The following is a 22,175-nucleotide window of genomic DNA, read 5'->3' as shown; positions in this document are numbered from 1 at the left end:
CCCAAGGTTTTGCAAGCACGGCCACACATCGCCTGACCACAGGCACTCTGCTCTGTGGAGCTATAGATTATCAACTGTGGTGCCAACTGCCTCAGAGTGCAAGGACAGACCAGATTCGCAGGGAGATGTGGTGACAGCACTGCTGGGACTGTGCACTTGCATGTAATTTAGGCCTGTTTGTATTAGATTTGATGTACTTATTTTGTGGTCAACAATTGATTATTTCTGTGAGAACAGTGCTTGTTGACAACGCCTCGTAGTCCTTAGGAGTGACCCCCTTGCCCTTCATAGCGCTCAGCGCCCAAGCTCTGAGGGGGCAATCGGTGCAGCAGGCGGAGCTATGAGGACTAACATCTCAGCCAGATGATAAGAGCAGGTGCAGGAGAGGAGGAAGCAAGAACAAGGGGCCAAAACACTGAAAAACGGAGCTCGGGGGGGCGGGCTGGGCGGCCGGCCGCTACCGCCGCCGATAGGCCGCGCCGCATCGCCTGAGCGCCGCCGCCGCCGCCCAGCGCCCTCCTCCCGCCGCGCTGCGGGGAGCGGGGGGCCGCGGCCGGGCGGAGAGGGGCAGCGGCGGGGCCGCGGGGCGCGGCGGGGGCAGCGCCTTGCCCGCCGGGCTCGGCCGCGCTCCCTCAGCCCCTCGGGGCCGGACGACGCCCGTCAGGAGGGCGGCCGCCCCCGCCCCGTCACGCGGTGCCGTGCCGGCCGCGGGGCTCGGCGGAGGCGGAACATAAGGCGGCGGCTGGAGAGCCGTGCTCCGCTCCGCTGCGCTCCCATCGGCTCCGAGCCGTGCCAGGCCAGGATGCGGGGCTTGGTGCTCGCCGCCCTCCTCCTGCACAGCGCCGGTGTTGCGGGCGCGTTCGCCGGCGGGCGGGGGAACGTGGACCCCGAGACCAACATGAACATCGTGAGTCCCGGGGGGCGCGGGGCGGCCGGCGGGGCCACAGCCGGGCCTGACAGGGTGTTCAGGGTCATCCAGATCGCGTCAGGGGGCTGTGACATGGGCACTCAGTCTAAGGTTAATGGAATTCGATAGAGTTTAGTTTTAAAATCGCTTCGGAATGTTAATGTCACTGTTAACTACTGAAGATTTGGCTAAGAGACATAGCGTGGTTTGTGTAAGTGCCCCTCTCTTCCCTGCCCGGCAGCCTGCCAGTAGACTTCCAGTCGTGTCTTGCATTTCTGACATTCTCTCAAAGCATAATTGGAGTCAAAAACAAATAGCAAGTTCACTGGCCTAATGGAGTTGCAGATGGAAGAAGTGAAATTGACATAAAGCTTGAGACAGAAGAGATGGGGGATGCATCTGTTAATGAAACTACAGCATTAAAAAAAGTGCGGCGGTTTTATTGTTTTCTTCTTTGGCTTGTCAGGAAGTTCAGTTAAAAGCCGTGCAATACACATAAAACTTTAGGAGAACAGTGAGTAAGAAATGACACACGAAACTGCAGGTGGAGGCGGCAATATCAGCAGCTCATGCGTGTGAGGACTGTGATCTTAGTGCTTTAAAGCAGCTCTGTTGGTAGGTTTGTTTCAGCACATTGCCTAAATGTAACACAGAGAACATGATAACACTAAATTAGTCATAAAGCTTGTGTATGAATCTGCAATGTCTTTGAGGAAGTCTTTCTCTTCAGAAGAGAGATGAACTCTGCATGGAATCATAGAACCACACAATACGCTGAATTGGAAGGGACTCACAGCGATCACAGAGTCCAACTCATGGCATTCTCACAGGACCACCCAAAAATCAGGCCGTGTGTCTGGGAGCGTTGTCCAAATGCTTCTTGAGTTCTGGCAGATTCAGTGCCGTGACCGCTGCCCTGGGGAGCCTGTCCCAGTGCCCAAACAGGATTATTCCCTCTTTCTCATCCCTCAGTGTTCCACTGTGATACCAAGTGTTGTGAGAACTTGGTTCTTACTGGAAGATACTAGTTTTCTGGAGAGCAAATTTTATTTTTTGCCTACCATTTCTGTCTCAGTGTTTTGTCCTGTCACGATAATTGCCTTTTCAACTTCGCAATCTCCTTTATCACTGGAAGTGGTGCTCAGGGTAACTAACCTGACAGATATGGATGGGGACAGGTTAGGGAGTTTGCCTCGGTTAAAGTTTGTGCTCCGACTAGTTCCTATGCGGGGTAAGTTGCAGAAGAGAACCTGTCTGCATTGAATAGATGAATGGTTATGGCACATTCCTACCACATCCTTTGATTTCACTTTGCCGTCTCTGGAAGGAACACAGAGTACTTCGAACATGTTAATGAGTGAACGAGGCTGAGAGTCTGACTTCAAGTTGGTTTCTTTTCTTTCTTCAGAGTCAAATTATCGTCTTCAGGGGATATCCTAGTGAGGAGTATGAAGTGACGACAGAAGATGGCTATATCCTTTCCCTTAACAGAATTCCTTATGGAAGAAAAGGTCATGGGTTGAGCAAAGGTAGGGTTGATTTCTGCTTGGAAAAATGGAAAGTCATTAAAAAGCTTTCCTTCACTTACAGAATTTCTGTTCCTGTAATGATCCAGAAAAATTAAAGACTATAACTTGTGTGGTTAGATGACTGCTGAATGTTATGACCAGAATAATTCAGGCACATGTAGAGTGACTTGAGTACAAGAAGGGAGAAGAAGTTAGAAAGCTATATTTTCCTGGTGCTCACATTTTGTGTTAGTAATACACACCCCTTAGTGTTTGATTTTATTTGCGGGGCTCAGAGGCCTCAAATTTCTAGTAAGTGGAGAATAAGGGTTAAGATTTTTTTAAGTAACAAAGTATGTTGAAAAGAGATTGATTGTACCATTGTTGTATTGTTTCAAAACATATTAAAAAATACCTTTTCATTAAAAAAATATTTTTGTTTAAAATGCCTGAGAGTTTTCAGAAATAAGGGCAGTTAGTATGCTTCTTTTTATGATGTATAAGTGAACTGTAAGAGTTCTCACTGGAGTGTTCACAAAATAATTGCTGCCTGATTTCTGGAAAAAAACTATTTTGTTAATTATAACCTTTGAAGTTGCCTTTGCAGAAAGTTACAAGCTAGAGCAATTCTGTCTACTGTTGTGGTGTCATTTTGTACACAGTACATGGCTGGTTAAATAGATAAAATACTATTATAAGAGAAAATCCCCTGAGAGCATCTTGAGGACAATACTTTTAAAAATATATTGCAAACAGGTGGTAGATGGGAAGTGTAAAGGGAATGTAAGCTGAGACTTACAGGCATGATACAGGTGAAGGTTTTTGCAAAGACAGAAGGATGGAATGCTTTAAAAATGAGAGAAATGTACTTGGAAGAAGAGAGATGGATGACCTTTGACTTGCTGTCATCTTGCATTGCATACGTAAATAACAGTACATCTGAACAGCAGTCATGGAATTTGGTATCATGTCACCACCCATTGTAAAAGATCTTACCAACAATTGCATGCACGCAACACCAGCCAGTTTGTATAGGAGTTGTACATGTCCTAAAGACTACCTGAGAACTTTTGAGAGGTAAAAACATGGCACTCGCAAGGAAAGGAGTGACTGCCCTAGGGTACGAACAAGACCCGTGGAAAAATCCTTTCCTCTGCCAAAGGCTGAGCAGCAGTCTTCCTGACCTTAACTGTTGGTTTTGCACAAACTAGGATGTTTGCACTACACGTTGCCACTCACAAGGTTGGTGCATAAAGATCGGTGCATGGACGAGGCCAGTCAAATCTGGCAGGTGTCTTTGTCCTTAAAAATTTTAAAGAAGCTACAGGAAAAAGACTGCCTTTGAGCATGCTGATTTTGTCAAATCCTTCATCTATGACATAAGCAAACAGAAGTTTCCTGACTCGTGGGAATTCTCCACATTCCCCTTGCCACACCCTCGACCCCAAGTTCATGTTTTGCAAAGTGCTTTAATTTTAAAAACAAGGATTACTGAGCACATTGGGGAAGTATGATCTCCTAGAAGAATGAAGATTTCAAAGTTCATGTTGATCTTCAGTTTTTATAGACTTGGTATCTTTTCCCAGAAAGATACCAATGTTGTGTTACTGCTGACTTAGTGTATGTATGCCGTAATTCTTTTGCAATACCTGCTTAATGTGAATAGGATCCCTTGGAGTTACGTATCACATGATGTTTTGGAACAAGACCTACAGTTCCTCAGCTCAAAAAAAATGGAAAAATGACTGTAGATCCTAAAAGCAAAAAATCTGACTTTTCCATTTTTAGTAGGAATTAGTTTTAACTGTCTTAATGAAAGATGTTGTTGATGAAACACTAAAAGAGAACATGATGGTAAGAATGAAAGGGATTAAATTTGGAAATATATTTTCCATTTAGATCTGGGGTTGTGTGTGACGAGAACAGAATAATACATACACGAAATGGTAGTTTAAGTCCTTACCCTCTTTATTCATTCTATTTTATTTTTTGGATTAGAGGTGATACAAAATTGTTATTGTCCAAGTCAGTTTGTCTTGTGATGGTACAAGTCATGTGCTTGGTGAAGTGAAAGAGGAATTGGCAGAAATTCAGCAATTGGTGGCAAATAGGAGAACAGTTAAAAACATTAAAGGATTTAAACAGTTTCTCCTTCCTGTGTTATGAAACATGCAAGTAGTGGTTTGAGAAGAGCCTCTTCTTCAAAAAAATAAGAAGTTGGTTGGCCTGAGTTCAGTAAAAGGGAAGAAAGTATAAAGCAAAAGTGACCATTACAGAAAACAAATTTAATGTTAGGCTTGAAAATCACGCACTCTGTTCCTAAAGCGATGTACTGTTACCACAGTGCAGTAAACAGTGGTGTGGAACTATACTGTCTCGTGCTAGTCTGACACTGCCAGAAACTTGCTGTGATTCCATGGACAGTGCACCACAATTTAATTCTTTTTTTTTTTTTTTCCAAACAAAATGGGAAAAGCAGGCACCAAAAAGCTTCATTGTCACAGCTATAAAGGCTGCCAGCAGGGAGGAATCTTGTTAATTTGGATTTATGGAACTCACAACAACCTCTTATGGCCATGACAGAATGTAGGGTCTTGTTGTGACTTGGATGTTTTTGCTGAAAGATCTAAGTCCACTTTACTGAACTGACTCACTGTTTTCTCCGTTGAAATTGTAATAGAATGATCCCTCACTGCAGGAGGTAAATTCCTGAGTCATTTCTGTCATTGAGCTGAAATTACCACATATCAGATTTTAGTTATTAATGTGGGAAAAATGTCACCTTTGATACTGTGTGATCTTGAGCTAGGTCTTTAGAATTTCTGACCTTCATTTTCCTCCTGAAGGATAATATGTCATTTTATTTTCCTTCAGCTGGAACCTTCCCTTTTTAATCTGTATTCCAGGTAAAGGTTTCACTTCTCTTTTGCAGTAGGAGAGTCAGGAGAGAACCTTCCTAAATTTCATGCGGGTCTTCACTGCGGTTCTTTTAACTGCTTAAGTTAAGGGCAAAAAGGCCTTTGGAACCTGGGTTTCCTTGTTGTCTATCCACACTGCTCTTCAGGTTCTGCCAGAGCTTTGCTAACAGAATGGTGTTGCATAGAGATAATGTTGGTGCTGCTAACCTTAGTAGATTAAATCAAGTAGATTAGATATGTCTGCGTCAGATTTGAATAACTCACGTGAATTTCTCTGAGGCGTTCAATTCCAGATGAACAGGAAGCTATAATAAATGCATTGTTTTTCAGGTCCAAGGCCTGCTGTGTTTCTGCAGCATGGTTTACTTGCTGATGGCAGCAACTGGATCACAAACTTGGATTACAATAGCCTTGGCTTTATGCTGGCAGACGCTGGCTATGATGTATGGCTGGGAAACAGCAGAGGGAACACCTGGTCCAGGAAGCATATACACTTCACAGTGAAGCAGGATGAATTCTGGGTTTTCAGGTATCCTCATTTTTGTAGAGAAACTTCACATTTTGTAGAGAAACTGCTGTTTGCGAGCAGGCTTCTCTTCCTGTCTTTGCCCATCATTTGAGCTCAGTCACAATGTGAATGTACGTGATATGGTTACGTGTGCTGTCTCATATGTAGGGGTAGCAAAAGGGAGTTCTATATCAGTATGGTGTCCTGGGACAGCTTTCATAGATGGTCAGTAGAACAGTAACTGCTTTCAGCAGTGCTTGGTGTGTTGACTTAATCGCCAGGTGTACTGTTTCATCCAAAGGCAGCTGTGCTTTATGTCCAGACAACTGATCTTCAGTGCAGTAAAGTTCCATGCAGCCATAACACACTGATATTTTTCTTTGCTTTGTAGCTTTGATGAAATGGCTAAATATGATGTTCCAGCCTCAGTGGACTTCATATTGAAGAAAACTGGCCAGGAACAAGTATTTTACGTTGGCCATTCCCAGGGCACCACCATGGGTATGTGAAGAGATGCATTCATTAGAACATGCTGTAGTTGAAATGGTATCAAGTTCTATATGTGTGGGTTAATGAGGAAAAGAATAGAACTTCAGAAATACTCATCAACATTAAAAAGAAAATAATTAATTAATTCTGTGCTTGCATAAAGTGGGAAGCTGTTGAAATGAAAAATTGAAGTCACAGGTAGTCAGTACGGTTTCTGTTAAATACTTTGAGCTACACAATAATCTAGAATCATTATGTATGTGTAGAATAGAAATTGTCATTTACTGTATGTAAGGTCTGCATCAGGTGCTTTTAGACCTGCATACAGAAAGAGCAGGAAGAGTATTGGGTTAGTTAGCATGGACTTGTTTTTCAGAAGAGAAGAAATCCTCCTAATATGTCTAGTTTAATTTGTGTTCTGTGGTAATTAATAACTTGAAATACCTAAACAGTCAATCCATTAATCTAAAAATCCTTTTGTACACTACATCTTAAACTTTGTAGAATCACCAAATAGAATTCTCATCTATCTTGTGTTATTGCTAATTATTCTTGTATTATTTACAGCTTTCATTGCTTTTTCAACTTTGCCACAGCTGGCTAAGAAAATCAAAATGTTCTTTGCCTTGGCACCAGTAGCTACAGTCAAGTTTGCTACTAGCCCTCTGACAAAACTGGGAGTGTTTCCTGAGCTGCTTCTCAAGGTTTGTGTTTGAATGTATAAATTTTAAGGTGAATGAAGGGCGTCCCTCTCTGGTTGAAAACAGCATAGCAAATAATGGTAATAGTTGTGGATTAAAGATGAGCATATCCCACAAGAATGCTGGGCCAGTTTTTCCAGCATAATGCTATAATGCTATGGAAGTCAGCAGTGGTTTCTCTAGTTTTACTACTGTCTAATGAAACAATTTTCATCAGTGCAAAGTAGTACTTAACAAGCACAACTTAATAGGTGGAATAAAGTTATGTTTTTCCAGTTACAAATTTCTAGAATTCAGGCTACAGAAATCACACGATTACTTAAATAGGTGGTCTGTTTTAGAAGAGTCATGTGTTAGCTTTATATAGAATTCTTTTTGAATTGCCATGAACTTTAACAGATTTATTTCTCAACCATTTAATATTGGAAGAGGATCCACCAGAGCGTGATTAAGTGCAGCAGCTTTATTTAGATGCTATGAATCATTCTCTGAATGAGTTTACCTTTCACCATTATTAACAGCAACTGGGACATGGGCAGATTGGCAGGCTGCAGTTAAGTGCCTGGAGTCAGACATCGTGAACGTCCTGCTGTGTGTCACTTTTAACACTAGCATTTCTTTACACCACCCACAGAGCTTTCCACATAGACCTGTTTGTCCTGTGAGATAAACCTTTCCCTGATGTGCCTTGTACAGATGTAATGCTTGTCCTTGTGCTTTATTTGTTCCCCTCTCCAAAGGGAGTTGAGAGAAAAGTGGTGGTAACAGTTGTGATCTCCTGTTGCTTGTGTACTGAGCTTTGTCTGATGAGGATGGAGCTGATCAGTGCCTTGTGCAGATGGTCATGTTGTGCTGGGGAACTTGATTCTCATGATGACTTGCAAAAAAAACCTGCAGTGTACAAATGCATGACAGTCTGGGGGTCAGTCATATCCTTGAAGAGCTGTCACTTTCTACGGAAGTGCTCAGTTGGCTGTTTTCAAATCCTTGGCTGTTTTTAAAAATACCCACCAAAAGGAAGTGGCCACCACAGCTCATGCATCTGGTTTTTCTTTCATGGTTTGAAGAGAGGAAGTTGCAGTACAGAGCCATTTAACAGCAGATGCAGCTTAGAATATTTTAGCCTTAAACAATTCTGATGACGAGAAGCTCTACAGTACTTCTATAAAATACTGAATTTAAAACAGATTAGGTTTGAAATTCTTGAGTGATTGCCTCAGTTTCCACATACGTTTTGTGGGTGTTGATTGACTGCATCATTTGTAGCAGAAGTACTAACCCTGACCTTCCCATTGGACTGTAAACAAAGGTTGATAAGGAAATACGTCATATGAAAATGACTTAACTTACCTATCACCAGTGTGAATGGAAGTAACTGCCTTAAGAATGCTTTAGTATGAAAAGTAAAACCAGGTGATTCTATACAATTACATGTTTGTCTTATGTGTTTGTTGTTTTTCAGGACATGTTTGGAAAGAAACAATTCCTTCCTCAGAACTTTTGGTTGAAGTGGCTTGCTACCCATGTTTGCACCCACAGAATACTTGATGACCTTTGTGGCAACATATTCTTTCTTCTGTGTGGCTTTAATGAGAGAAACTTGAATATGGTGTGTTTTGGTCACTTTGATAGTTAACTTATTGTGAATGCAGTATTGATTGTATGATTGTACTGATGGTTCTTTATGTGTAATTAGGAAAAAAAAAAAGCCTTCTTCACTGTACCGAGTTAGGTTGAATATCTTTCTTTGATGTAGACGTAGTTTCCCAGTTGGAATGGATAAAATTAGCCTTTGAAAAAGGTACTAGAAAACAAAAATTAATTTAGATCTGTTGGAGTAGTGTTTTCTGCTACTGTCTGCAGAACTGTTGAAGTTTTTTGGTCTCTTGGTGGGCATATAAAATTACTTTCTCTGGGAGCAGTTTCTGTCCCTGCTGATACCTTTATCTGTGGTCCTAGTTTGAGAGGACTCGTCCATAGGATTTGTTCAGTTGTCTAAAAGCTAGTTAACAGCAATTGGCGTGAGACTGCTTTTTTTTATGATGATGCTTAGTGTTTCTACATCCCTGAAATCATTAGAAGCTGGTATCAGCTTACCCACAGGTGGAAGAAGGCTGAGGATTTTTTTAATTGTAGCGAGATAGAATTAGCATTTTTTTTTTCACTATTCACTGTGTGCGGGGGAAAAAAAAAGTACGTATTTCACATCAACGTGATAGTACTTCTTTAAAATATATTTTTTCTTGCCCAGCACGTGGTTTCCATGGTTTTGTGTATTTTTTTTTTCCTGTCAGGATTTAAGTTTCCCCTAGGTATCATGTGCTTCTAAAGTCAGGGTGTATGAAGTTTTGAATCACTGTGAACTGACAACTTCTAGTTTAGATGTAGAATAGGGTCTAGGTTTCTGTGGAGGTCCATCTAACTATTATTTACCATGTTCCCAATTCTTAAAATATTAGCACTTTAAAAAAGATGGTCCTTAAGTATTTTTATATATTTATAATGTCATTGTTAGGTTTAAAATTCATCTTTAAATTTCTGCATTTAATTGTAAACAGTCCCCAAAACATTAGAACCTTTTACCTCATCTGTATTGTGGCACCAGTTAACTTCTTGTTCAGAACAGTTTTAAGAGGAATGGAAAATTTTATTAGTTGTTCAAGAAGCAAAATTGGGTAGAACTGTTGCACTGTGAGGAGTAAACAATGTTAATTATCTTGTTGCAGAGCCGTGTGGATGTGTATTCAACACATTGCCCTGCGGGAACGTCTGTACAGAATATGATCCACTGGACCCAGGTAAGCTTCAGGATCTCAGATGTCCATGACTATCTTGTAAATATCAGAGATGTCAGTATTCTACAAACATGGAATAAAATGTCAAGATATGTATCTAGTGTAGCCCAAATGAAATTCTAGAACTGCTAATTGTCAGAATGGCAGCTGTTCACTGCAGCTGCTTTGATGATACTGACCTTATGGTGGCTCACCTCTTTCCTATTGCTGTGAATAAATGTTCACATTAAGTACTTCAGGAAAAAAAAAATTAAAAAAGGAATAATTTAACTCAGATGCTGTAACAAGTATTTGTTCCTCTTTCAGCAGACCTCATTTTCATTGTAAGTTGTATTTTTAGCCAGAGAAAAGTAGCAGGCTTTCTATTTTCTGTTTGGCTTCATTTTGTATTTTATTAGTATATTGTGAACTTAACCTCAACGCACAATTTTATGCCTGTGATGCTACTGTGCCCGAGGCTTGCTCAGAAGGCACATCTATATGCTGGCAAATAAGGGGAGACATTTGCCATGAAAAGCAGTTATCAGCGCTCCTTGTGATCTTATAGTGGAACTTGTTCATCCATTTGGAAACAATCTGTTGTGCTGTACACAGCTGTTTAAGTGTTGGCTGAGAGGAAATCTGTGTGGATCTCTTTTTTCCCATTTTTCCAAAACCCTACTATATAGACTGCTGTTTCAGGGAAAAAAAGTATGTGGTGAATTATACAGAGTGGTATTTATAAGAAAACTCCATTGCTGTGTTCTTATATATTTAGACAGCTATGTAAATATTGCAGAAGTAAACATGAAGCTGACGCATTCTGGATTTGAATTCTGGAAATTGTTTTCCTTAGTGTTTCCTACTGCTGTTTCGAAAGAGCGTGGAATCTTAAGGGATGTGACATGGTCTGATGGTACTGAATGTTAATGTTTCCCGATCCTGTGATGCTGGTACAGCAGTGATACTTCTTATGCTAATACTTGGCATTTCAGTGGTTCTTGTGTCAATTGCCTTTGCCAGTTCTCCAGCTGACATAGGCTTTTTTGTTCCTTTGACAAAAGTGTTCTTTTTTTTTCTTTTCTTTGTGTGTGAATATTTGATTTCTAGGCTGTGAAAACCGGGGAACTCAAAGCTTATGACTGGGGAAGCAAGGCTGCAAATATGGCTCACTACAACCAGGTAAACATCTTTTATGGATCTGTTAAAATTTTTGAGTGACACACAAGAAAAACATCTTCAGGCACTTCTCTTGAGTGTATTTTTACTATGTGCATAAAGGATCATGAAGTTCTGAGGTAGTCCTAAATATGGAGTCCGTGCTCAGATACGAAGTTGTGGTGGCACAGTGTTTCTTGAGGGTGATCCTTTTGCTAAGATTTAGTTCAGGTCCTGCCTGCCTGGGTCATGAGGTCCCTATGCACTTCTCACAAGAAGGAACATACTGTCAATTCATGTGTACTGCTTATCTTCATCTTGCTTAATCTCCATCTGTGTTTGTTTCTAAATTGCTGAGTGCAGTACTAAAAATATTTTGCCCCTTGTCACTTTAGCGATGGGGAAATATTGCTGTATCATCCTTTCAGAGAAGGGATCGTTCTTAGTGTTTGATTAGGGGTTAGAAATACCTAAATGCAGTGTATTCTCTGAGACCTCCCACTACACAGTAGTCCTTCCTGCTATCTTGTAAACTCACCATCTTTACTGCTGTGCGTGCTACGGTATTGCAGGACTCTTTGGAATTACATTTTTTCTTGAAAGTCAGGACTCTGTCTACATCTCTGGTTGTCAAAGAGCAAAAGAGAAAATCGGAATCTAACACATTCTTCCTGCAGTTGCTAGTGTATTGCACTGCAGTTGAGTACAATGCTGGAGACTTGTTCTAATGCTTTTGTTTTCACTTTTTCACTCCTCAGTCTACTCCCCCTTTCTACAAAGTGAAGGAGATGACTGTACCAACTGCTGTGTGGACTGGTGGACAGGACTGGCTGGCAGACCCAAAGGACGTTGCCATGCTGCTCACTCAGATCACAAACTTGGTTTACCACAAAAACATTCCAGAATGGGAACACTTGGATTTCATCTGGGGCCTTGATGCACCTTATCGCATGTATAATGAAATAATTAACATGATGAGGAAATATGTCTAAACCTGCATGGTGTTTCAGAGTATTAGTTCATCAGAAGTTATTTTTTTCTGAAGCATATGCTTTTCTGGCAGTAATGCTACATTGCTTATTTATGATGCATTTTTGAAATGCCAGCATTGACTACTGAATTGGATTCGTACGTGACTTGTTTTTCTCAGTATTATTTCTCTCTCCTACACAAATCCTCAGTATAGCCTGCTGATTTTGCACACAGCGGCTTGGTACCCCAGAAAAACAGCAGTGTGACTCTGCACAAAAGCAGTATTTCATGTGCATATAGATTTAGTGACATGTCTGAAAGACAAGTTAGTCCACTGAGCACCTCAGGTGCTTGACAATAAAACTGGTTTGCTCTGCATAAAGCACTGCCATTTCTTAGTACATTGCCATTTCTGAGTCCTTTTCAGAAGTATGCCTTGTACTGACCCTATTTGGTGCTGGTACTTTAAAAAGCACTTAGTGACTTCCTGCTGCATTGTTTTAGCCATCACTCACAGGCTAGCTATATCAGATTACTTTTTTTTTTTTCCAACATTGCGCAGAAGAACTGTCTTGAAGCCAGAGAAGATCACCACTGTCAATTGAAATCTCCTGTTTTGGAACTGATTCATTACTGCATTTTTCTTGATTTCAGCAGTATCCCTGAAGCCTTTCATGTTCCACATGACAACTGTGGATAAGGATCATTATTTGCCCTTGAAGATTTCTGGAACAAGAGAAGCAGTTAAAAAATACCACTTCTTGTTAGCTTTGTCAATAGGTTACGACTTTCAAGGAGAATAACGTAACATACTTGTGTTCTGTTTGCACTGACCACTAGAAAACAAGCTCCTCCCAGTATACTACTGGCCAGGGAAGGGCCAATGCATTAGTTCTATAGCTTGAGTGACTTAATTTGCATGAACTCTTCCCATTAATCTTCTGCTGCTTTGCAGATCTGTTAACTTTTTAGCTGCTTATATGGTGCTTGCCACCATTGTGTTCACCATACAATAACCTGGAGAAGCCTGGCTGTATTTATGGTGATTTCCATTTGTCTCAGCTTCTACTTTAGAATGGGGCTAAGCCCCCATTTAATGGGGGAAGAGGATTCACATCTGCTTTAGGGGCCTGACTTTGGAGCTATAACTTTCTCTGGTATAGGTGCCTTGCTCACTCCTTTGACTGCACAGGAGACTTTGGCTCCTCTGAAGTGCATGTAAGTTCAATGCCTAATGTAGGTGTATGAACAATCTCCAGAGTCAATTGCCTCAGTCCAGATGAAAATTTCTGTGCCAGAGTTGGAGTTCAATCCAGATCTCTGTCAGTAATCCTAACGGGAACAAAAGACTTTTCTATATGTAATAGAAAATAGTACAGTTTAAACTGTGGCAGCCTTTTTTTGTAAGAAAGAAAATGCATAAGCCATAAATTAGGAGTTGAAAAAGGAGAAAAAAAAAAAAAAAAAACCTAATTCAGACTCAGGGAGTCCTCAGGCTGTAAGAAAAAGTGGTTCATGGTATTGCAGATGTGATGCCTAGCAGGACCTTTAAGTTTGCTTTATAGCAGTCATATTTGCTCCACATTGCTATACTGGAAGGAAGACTGTAAGAATCCAAAGTGGTTAACTTTGCAGTTGTGATGGTATGTGATACAGCAAGAGCCATGTGCATTGTGTTTATTAAGCTTGAGGTATTTCAATAAATGAGAGACCTGTTTGGAGTGACGTGCTCTGTTTCACTTCTTGTTTCCTGAATACATGTGAGTCTTTGGGACAGAGTCCAAAGAGCCAAGTCTATTTTTCACAACTATTCATCCGTAGAACAAGTACAATAAAAAATGAAATAGGATTTTACTTGGTGATTTTACTACTTTCCTGAAAGAAGCTTTGTCTAAGCCTAAAAGGCCATTTGTATTGTTTCAAAAGATTTTTCTGAGACTTCTAGGTAAGGTATGAACTACAAGTAATTGCTCACAAGACTGAGGTATTTTCTAAGCCTCCAGGTGAAGGGTTCTGGTCAAACTACTGACACGGTGGAAAGCTGCTTGGATCACATTCTTAAGCCTTGGGTAGTTACTGTCTAGTAATCTCATAAATAGCATGTAACTGCATTGTACGGTAGGGAACTAATCTTTTCCTTTGTGTATTTGGTGTGAAGCCCCAGCTTTTGACCTTTTTCATCTTCAGTAATAAACACGCCATACCTTCCTGTCCATTCTGGATACAGTAGATGTGCGATTAAGATAGCAGGGTGTATTAAATCCTGTCGCCAGCTTTGTCAGCTGCTGAATCCCCAGTGTGCCTGGAAATACTACCAGAATAGCAGAAGCTTTATGCAAAAGCCATTGTGGAGCTTCTCTGCTTTGCTGGAGCAGGCATGGACATGGGAATTAAGAGCTGCTGTGCTGTTCCTGGCCTGCTATGTACAAGCACTGTATGACACGAAGTTGGAGAGGCATCAGTGGAAAGAAATGTGCAAAATAACACATTCTGAATGTGGAGTAGAATAGTGAGATGCTTGATCTAATAAGGAGCAGTGCTGTGATCAAGTTGTGCTAGAAAGCTGGAGACAGTAGTCCCCATGCAGCTGGTGAATTGTCAGACTCACAGACCTGTCTGCATCTGAAGCAAATGCACAGTCCAGGGTGTTCACTCATGGATCTACAGCAGAGCCAGGGCACCTATTTTTGCCTATGAGTTGTGAGTAGAACCTAAACAGGACTTTGAATATACATTCAGACTTCATCTCACCCAGTAAGGCCTGATGATAGTAGGGTGTACGTACAGTAGTGGTGCTTACTGTGTTCTAGCTCAATGGTGATGGTAATGGCCTTATAACAGTACACAGTGATTTGGTATCAGGTGGCAACACTGGCAGAAGTTCACACATCAGCTCCATCAACATGGAAGTGAGGCAGCATAGCACATGGTGGTAAAACAGCCCTACTCCAATGGGGCCCCATAAGCAAAACAGTTTAATCAGCTTGGGAACAAACTAGTTTTGTATAAATTGCTCTTTATGGTAAAGGTGCTATACAAATATGGGAAACACAAATACTTTATTAGCAGAAAGTTGCAAATGGTTCTCATAAGATATGAAAGGAATCTTGATGGAGGAATAGATTTTCTGATCGGTAATAAAGCATGGCTGTCAGTAGAAGATTGTACTGTAATTAAAGTATATATTTATATATGCTTTCTTTGATGTCTTATAAAATACAAACCCATGTGGCAGTATTTCATGTCATGAGTGCTAATGGCCTCTCTAAGTAGCTTATTTTCAGATAATTTTGTATAAATACAACATGGCTGAGATTGCTTCCCTGTAGTCAGATTTCACTGAAATCATCAATGGAATAAAAAATAAAGGTTGTATGAGCAGTAGTCAGGATGCCTAAGATGATTGCCTAAGTCTTATTTTCTGAGGATAGCAAGCTGAAAAATGCCTTTATTTCCTGATTTCCAGAGAAGTCAAAGTGGATGCAGGCAGTGGTAGAGAGTGTGAATCAGTTTTGCACAACTGAATTACAAAATTTGAATGAAAGAATTTTAGGATCTTTTCCTAATGGTTATTATTTTGAAAATTCATCCTGGTAAAGCTTTAGAACTAACAATTTACTTTGCTGGCAGTTTTCTCTCCCTGAGCATTGTTAGGAATTTATTAAAAATTCCTTAATTAAGCTTTCCTTCAATACTGGCTGGAGAGGTTTTTGGGGAAGCTTGGTTGGGACAGTGGAATGTTGGTATGAAAATATGTTGATTGGGAAAACATGTTAGCTCTGTTAAGTACTTTGTGTTTAGGCTGAAGCTTTTCGTCACAACAGAAAACAGAAGAGGAATGCGTGTGCGGGATGTGTCTCGCAGGATCCAGCAGACGTCGTGGCCCTGGGTTCTTGCTGCTTTACCCGGGACGTGAGGGCGGAGGCTCGTGTCCCTTGGGATTCGGCTCCAGAATCCGAGTCTCGGCGCTCCCCCTTTTCCTCCCGTGTCCCAGACCTACGCCCCCAGCCCTGAGAAGTTCCCGTGCCCCTCCGTGGGCTGCTGTCCCTGAGGTGCGGGGACCGTTTGCGGGGCCCGGCCCTGGAGAGGCCGCGGGCACCGGGGGGCGCTGTGGTAATGGCGGCTGCGGCCCGGCCGCCCCGCGGCGCCTCGGCGGGGGGAGCCCCGGGCTTGGCGTGCCGTGGCGCCGCTTGCTCGCCAGCGGGAGGAGGACTGGTTGTGCTCAGCTCCCCAGCCCCCTTCCCCGTCACTGTCCTCAATAAATTATGGGCTCTCTTCCCGGCACCCGTCTTCTCTAGACAGGGCTCAGCACGCACCGGGAGCTGCCTTATCTCTGTCACATGGGGGGGGGGGGGGGAGAAGAGCAGGAAGGAGAAGGAAATTTCGCCCCTTCTGTTGAGAGATTAGTTTCAGCCTATTGACCCTGGTTTTCCCTCGTCTCAACTTTTCTTTATTCTCCTAACCACTTGTTAGTGTTTTGCTGTTTACCTTGCGCAGCCTGGGGTAGGTGCTTGCGTCCTGTGCTCATGTGGAATCTATTTGAGACCCTTTGCGGGGCCTCATTCCAAACTATGTGCCCTTCAACCTAAGCTCCAGAGCAGCAGGCTTGATTTTTTTAAGAGACCCATTTAGAGTCCTGTAACACATGGGAGAGTTTGGCAGCATTGTTAGCTGAGTGAAAAAAGCTGGGGCTGTGTTGCTGAATTAAATACAGAAAGGATTTGCATGCACTTTGTCTCTTCTTCACCTTGTGCTGACAAGGAAACCTGAGTTGGAGGAGTGAAAACATGTGAAATAAATGCTTTTTGGTGGCAAAGGCAAGGAGCTTGAAACCAGTTTCTGGAGAATAAGGATTTGCCATCTCTGATGCATGACGATCTGCTTTCTGGAGCCTGAATCAATACCCAGCAGGGCAAAGCTTGTAATGGAGCTCATCCTCCTGAGCACCAGCAGATGGGGCGCAGCGCCGATGGCTTTGGCCGCCTTGGAGCTGCAGGCAGTCACCGAGGTAAGCTCTGCTTGCAGTCCTCGATTTGCTTGGACTTCACGCTGCAGGATAAACAGTAAGGCTGCAAAATTCTGTAATTTTCCTTAAGGGACTTAAGAATATTTTTCTGTGACATAATCTGCAGGCAAAACGCTGATTTTTTACATTTTAGCTGATAGGCACTATTGTTTCTACAACTTCTTGAGCATTCAGCGTAGTTGTTAGGGATTAGTTGGAACAATGTCTGTAGGGCAGATGAACAATTTATGTCAATCTCCCTTTTGGCAGATTTGAAATATGTTATAGGAAAAAATCAATCCTTGCATAATCCCAGTAAAGCAGAAATCATGTATCACATCTGGAGGCTTAACATCTGATTGTAACTCTATACATAAACAGAAATCATCTTTTAGAAGAAAATTTTCAGTCCCAGAGTGTGAATGAGTTACAAATGCATTTTTCACATTCTTATTGTGAAATGGAGGTCAGGTTAAAATATAGTCAGAGGACTGAAATTAATTTCTTGAATATAGGTCTTCATCCATTAGATTAGTGTATGTCACAAGTTTTTAGTTTCACTGCATTCAACAATGTGAATTCATTGAGTTCAACAGCACAGTCTCACACTGGCAGAACATCTGAACCTATTTCTAAAATGCCACAGATAGAGTCTTTGAAGGCCATACCAGAGCTGTCTCCAGCAAATAACTTATGATTGCCTGAATAATAGCACACATTATAATGATGTTACTGTTTCAGTAAACTTGAAGTCTAAAGAGGGAGCAAAATCTGTATTTACTTGAAGGACTTTCTCTTGAAGATGAAATATCAGAGACTGAAAACAAATTTAAGGATTAAGAGAAGTCTACACATAGATCAGAAAAGGTCACTGCTATCGCATCGTTACTAAGACACAAGGAAATTGTGTCTCCTGTATCTCCATCGGGTTTCTTTTCTGAATAGCAAAGAACTAAAATCATCTGAACAAGCTAATAAAGTCATCCAGGAAGTTGAGCTCACTTCCAATATTAGAATAAATGCTGTACCTACAAAAGAGGTGAGTTCATAGGAAACTGATGGCAAACTCTGTTTCCCTAAATATTCAAAGCTTTGTTCGTCATTTTCAAAAAGCACAAAGAGAAACAATGTCTTAGAATTAAATCAAGACCTCCATCTTTTACCCCTAAAATATTTTTAGCAAATTTAAAATGCTGGGATTCAAGCCTGCTAGCTTTTATTCTGTCCAGTGATTGCCTACGGTCAAAGGAAGATCATTTAGAGGACACTGTTCTAACCAGTGGATCTTTGAATTGCATCATACTTGCGTGAAGGATGATGTCCTTATCATATTACTCAAAGAGTTCTTAAGTTGTGGAGCAAATAGTATAATAATGCAATAATAATTATCAGTAGGTGTCTGTTTGGAAGGAAAATGACATTGTAACTAGCATTCTTCACAGAAAATGAGGGATATTCTGTTGGCTCAGTTTTGCATCTAGTCAAGTGGATTTTGTCATGTCAAGTGGTTAGTAGAGAACAGGACCTCAAACGTAGATGGAGATAAATCACAGCTACTACATTCAGGCTGGAAGCATGGTGTATGTTATACTCAGATTTCGACTTAGCCTATTTTAAACCAAAGAGCTTGTTAGGAAAACATGTGTTTGCACACATCCATTAGCCACAAAACATCCATGGGTCAGACCTGGAGCTTAGGTACATAATGCATCTTTGGTAGCAGAAAAAATCAATGGTAGGTTAAGTTTCCTCACATTTAAGGGCAAGAGGATAACAAAGGATAGTATAACTTAAATGAGTAAAAGACCAGTTTTTTAAGTGTATGTAGTAAGTGGAGTGGAAAGTATTCCTACCCCCTTTCTCTGAAATCCATTGTTAAAGAGTTCTGCATTTCTAATTTTTTCCTACTATGCAAGCCTTTTGTGAAGTTTCAGTGATTACCCTGGCTGGCTAATTCTGTTCTGAGACTGTAATGCATTACACCGCTTCTGTACAACAGGAAAGGGAACTTCCTCTTTAACGCTACGTATTACCAAGCTAAGTAAGGAGAATTTCTGACTGGGCGGAGTTTTCCTCTGAGCAGCCTAGATAAAGGCTTGCAGGACTTAGAGAGTCTCAGACAGCAGTCAGCATGAACTGCAGCGTGCCGGACGGAGTGCTGCACTGCTACGCAATGGACAGACAGCAGGACAGGCTGTGCCTTCAGTTTCTTTGGGACTTTGTCACAGCAAAAAAGCCATTGATCAATTCACCGTTTTTTCCAGTGCTGTTTTCTTTTACAGCATACATGGCTTTCTGTCTTCCATATATTGCACTGGACTTTTTCAGCACTAGACTGCCAAACTTGAGAAAATACAAAATCCAGCCGCAGAACTATCCAACTCTTGGAATGATGGTGCCTTGCATTATTCAGAGTGCGTATCACCATGTGGTTTGGATTTTCCCCGTGACATTTCTTCACTGGTACTGGAAACCAGTGAATCTACCGGTGATAGCTCCAGAGCTGCCCGAGGTCCTGCTGCAAGTAGTAATTTGCCTGCTGCTGTTTGATTTTGAGTATTTCCTGTGGCATTTGCTTCACCACAGAGTGCCGTGGCTCTACAAGACCTTCCACAAGGTGCATCACAAGCACATATCAACATTTGCTCTTACTACACAGTATTCCAGTGTGTGGGAACTGCTGTCACTGGGATTCTTCGCTGCCATCAATCCATTGCTCCTTGGATGTCATCCTTTGACAGAAATGATTTTCTTCCTTGTAAACATCTGGCTGTCAGTGGAGGACCATTCAGGTTATGACCTTCCGTGGTCAACTCACCGACTTGTGCCATTTGGTTGGTATGGAGGAGCACCGCATCACGATCTCCATCATCTGAAATTCAAGTCAAACTATGCTCCTTACTTCACCCACTGGGACAGACTCTTTGGGACGTTCACAGAGTCACATTCTAGTTAAGAATATTTGCCTGTGGATGAACTCTTTTTTTTTTTTATGATAAACTAAACTGGGACATTAATTTTTCAATGACATACAGAAGATTGTATATTTGAAGCTACTTATAAAGTCCATAGCTATTTATAACAAATCCTTTTAATATATATGTATTTGTATGCATACATGGAACTTCCTATGTTATATGACTGTAAAGCCATAGTAAATATGTTACTTAAATTTGTTTGAGTCATAGGTGTAAGGGAAGCATTAAGAGATGTACGTTCTCTCTTCTTTCCTTCTTTTCAGCTTTCATAAAGCATGTATTGTATTATGTATGATGTTTTATACATACACCAGAAAAAATTATCTTACTGCTGTAAGATGTAAACAGAGAAGGTACACAGCATGGATTTTGTGGAGTTTAACCTGCCAGAGCATATTATTGTACACTGATATTGTAAAAAAAAAAAAAAAAAAAAAAAAAAATGCTGCCAAACAAAGCTAGTTTTCTGACTGTGTGATAATTTTTATATTTATATTATAAATCCTGATGTGCTGTCTGTTTTGAACAGGAAATAAATATGCTCATTCTTTTAAAATTGTGTTTCATTTCATGCTATTCATTCCTCTGTTCATATTATGAACATGTATGATTTCTTTTGCAGAGGTGTAGTTTATTTCAGTTTCAGACATCAGGGTTTCTTATTAAAATGTTGTCATATTGTTTCGAAAGTGAGTCACTTTTTTTTTTTTTCCCTCCAGAATCATGTTATTTTTAAATAGTTCTTGATTGGGTAGAAACTGAATAATGCAGTTTTAAAAGTCAGGGAGAAAATTTGTTATTTTTAAGAAGCTTGAATTATTTTCACTGAAGTTGCAGTGTGAGAGCAGAACATTACGCAGCCCTTAAATGAACGGGAGCAGGTTCTGTATTGGTCCTTTGCAACCGTGTCATTTAATTGGTACTAGCATGCAAAAGCCTGGCAAGAAATATAAATAAAGCTTCTACAGAATAGAGGAATATTTCATACAGATTTCAGGGGAATGCAATCAAAACTGTGAGTCTGTGGATACATGCTGTTAGAAGAGGAGTTCTGTATGAAACATTAACCATGAAGTCTCAGAGAAATCACAGCGAAAAAGAAAAAACACAATAAAAACATGTGAAGAGATAAGCAGGTCTTCTGCTCATTCTGCTCATCCAGCAGAAATTCACGTGGATTTCTTGTGTTCACTACAGAACATTTTAATGCTGATAATGCTGATAGCCTTCTATCCTCTGTATTACTGATAAGCTACTCAGGAAACTGGTTGGCAAAGGAAAAGAGCAAGTAACATAGGGAGTGTGTAATGAATGCTTACACATCATCACCCAGAAATGTAATAGTCATTCTGTTCAGTCTAGGGGGTTTTGTGACCTTACAGAGGCTGTTTGTCCAGGAGAAGACAGAGCCCTTAATATTTCCCATAATGTGAACTTATAACGGGACCAGTACTTTTGGACACTCTGCCTCTTTTTGATAACATGAAATAATTTTGATGAACTTCTTCATAAATAGCATGAAGTGCTGCAGACATTACATATGACTTACTGCCTTTGCTCTCTGGGTATCACAGAAGTGCAATGCTTCTTTTCAGCGGTAAGAGCATGACACAAAATTGCATCCTGAGAGCAAAAGCAGAGTCTATAGAACTGGAATTTTTGCCATGCATTTATTCAGCTGAAGGAACAAATTCCCAATTTTTCTGATTATTATAATCTTAAGTATTTTGGGGTGTGCTACAAAGAAAAGTAAGTATTCTTTTCTTTTGCCAAATGCAGGAGGCAAAATACAGTCTCTGATTTCCTTGAGCTGGTTAGCCATTTTGAGGTATCCCAAAGTTACCCACTCAGTTCTACAAATCCCATTGAATTCAGCTCAGCAAATATCGAACATCTGGTGGGGATACTTTGTGGTTTCAATGGGTTCTGCTAGATAATATAACTATGTATTGTAGCTGCACTCTAATAGTCTCTTTTATGTACTATTGACTCTCTAAGTAAGTGGAGTTAAGGCTAACTTTGGTATGTCTCTATAAGAAGCCTGTGAACAAATCCCACAAAGTTGTAATTGAACCCATGGGGTTTACTCTGCTTTCTTTTTTTTTTTGTGTGTGTGAAGCTTAACAGATTATATATAACAAGCATTTTAATACAGGAGAAAGAGTCCCAGTCACCCACAGACTAAACTATAATTGTACTTATCAAGCCAAGTGGGATAGTCCCAGTCAACACTGAGAGTATAGAGGAACCAGCAGGG

General features: G+C 40.9%; 2 protein-coding genes across 2 annotated transcripts; both read left to right on the top strand.

Moving 5' to 3' along the window:
• Nucleotides 1-519: 519 nt before the first annotated feature.
• On the top strand, nucleotides 520-13,656 carry LIPA (lipase A, lysosomal acid type). Its single transcript, XM_068688125.1, has 9 exons — nucleotides 520-907; nucleotides 2,316-2,436; nucleotides 5,664-5,862; nucleotides 6,233-6,342; nucleotides 6,898-7,034; nucleotides 8,494-8,640; nucleotides 9,758-9,829; nucleotides 10,916-10,987; nucleotides 11,722-13,656. The coding sequence occupies exons 1-9, from the start codon at nucleotides 803-805 to the stop codon at nucleotides 11,953-11,955; spliced, it is 1,197 nt and encodes a 398-aa protein (XP_068544226.1). The 5' UTR covers nucleotides 520-802; the 3' UTR covers nucleotides 11,956-13,656.
• Nucleotides 13,657-16,295: 2,639 nt separating this feature from the next.
• On the top strand, nucleotides 16,296-20,474 carry CH25H (cholesterol 25-hydroxylase). The gene is made up of 2 exons (XM_068688126.1): nucleotides 16,296-16,943; nucleotides 18,940-20,474. Exon 2 carries the CDS (start codon nucleotides 19,072-19,074, stop codon nucleotides 19,894-19,896), a length of 825 nt encoding a protein of 274 aa, XP_068544227.1. The 5' UTR covers nucleotides 16,296-16,943; nucleotides 18,940-19,071; the 3' UTR covers nucleotides 19,897-20,474.
• The last annotated feature ends 1,701 nt before the right edge of the window (nucleotides 20,475-22,175 follow it).

The sequence above is a fragment of the Anas acuta genome, chromosome 7 (assembly GCF_963932015.1).
Source record: "Anas acuta chromosome 7, bAnaAcu1.1, whole genome shotgun sequence".
Classification (NCBI taxonomy): domain Eukaryota; kingdom Metazoa; phylum Chordata; class Aves; order Anseriformes; family Anatidae; genus Anas; species Anas acuta.
This window is presented reverse-complemented; position numbering and strand designations above follow the sequence as displayed.

What these genes read in the sequence shown, in the direction of transcription:
- LIPA (XM_068688125.1), top strand. Translation starts at nt 803, where the DNA reads ATGCGGGGCTTGGTGCTCGCCGCCCTCCTCCTGCACAGCGCCGGTGTT. An exon ending in TTCCTGAGCTGCTTCTCAAG is followed by an intron (nt 7,035 to 8,493) that starts GTTTGTGTTTGA and finishes GTTGTTTTTCAG; the next exon opens with GACATGTTTGGAAAGAAACA. An exon ending in ATGAGAGAAACTTGAATATG is followed by an intron (nt 8,641 to 9,757) that starts GTGTGTTTTGGT and finishes ATCTTGTTGCAG; the next exon opens with AGCCGTGTGGATGTGTATTC.
- CH25H (XM_068688126.1), top strand. Translation starts at nt 19,072, where the DNA reads ATGAACTGCAGCGTGCCGGACGGAGTGCTGCACTGCTACGCAATGGAC.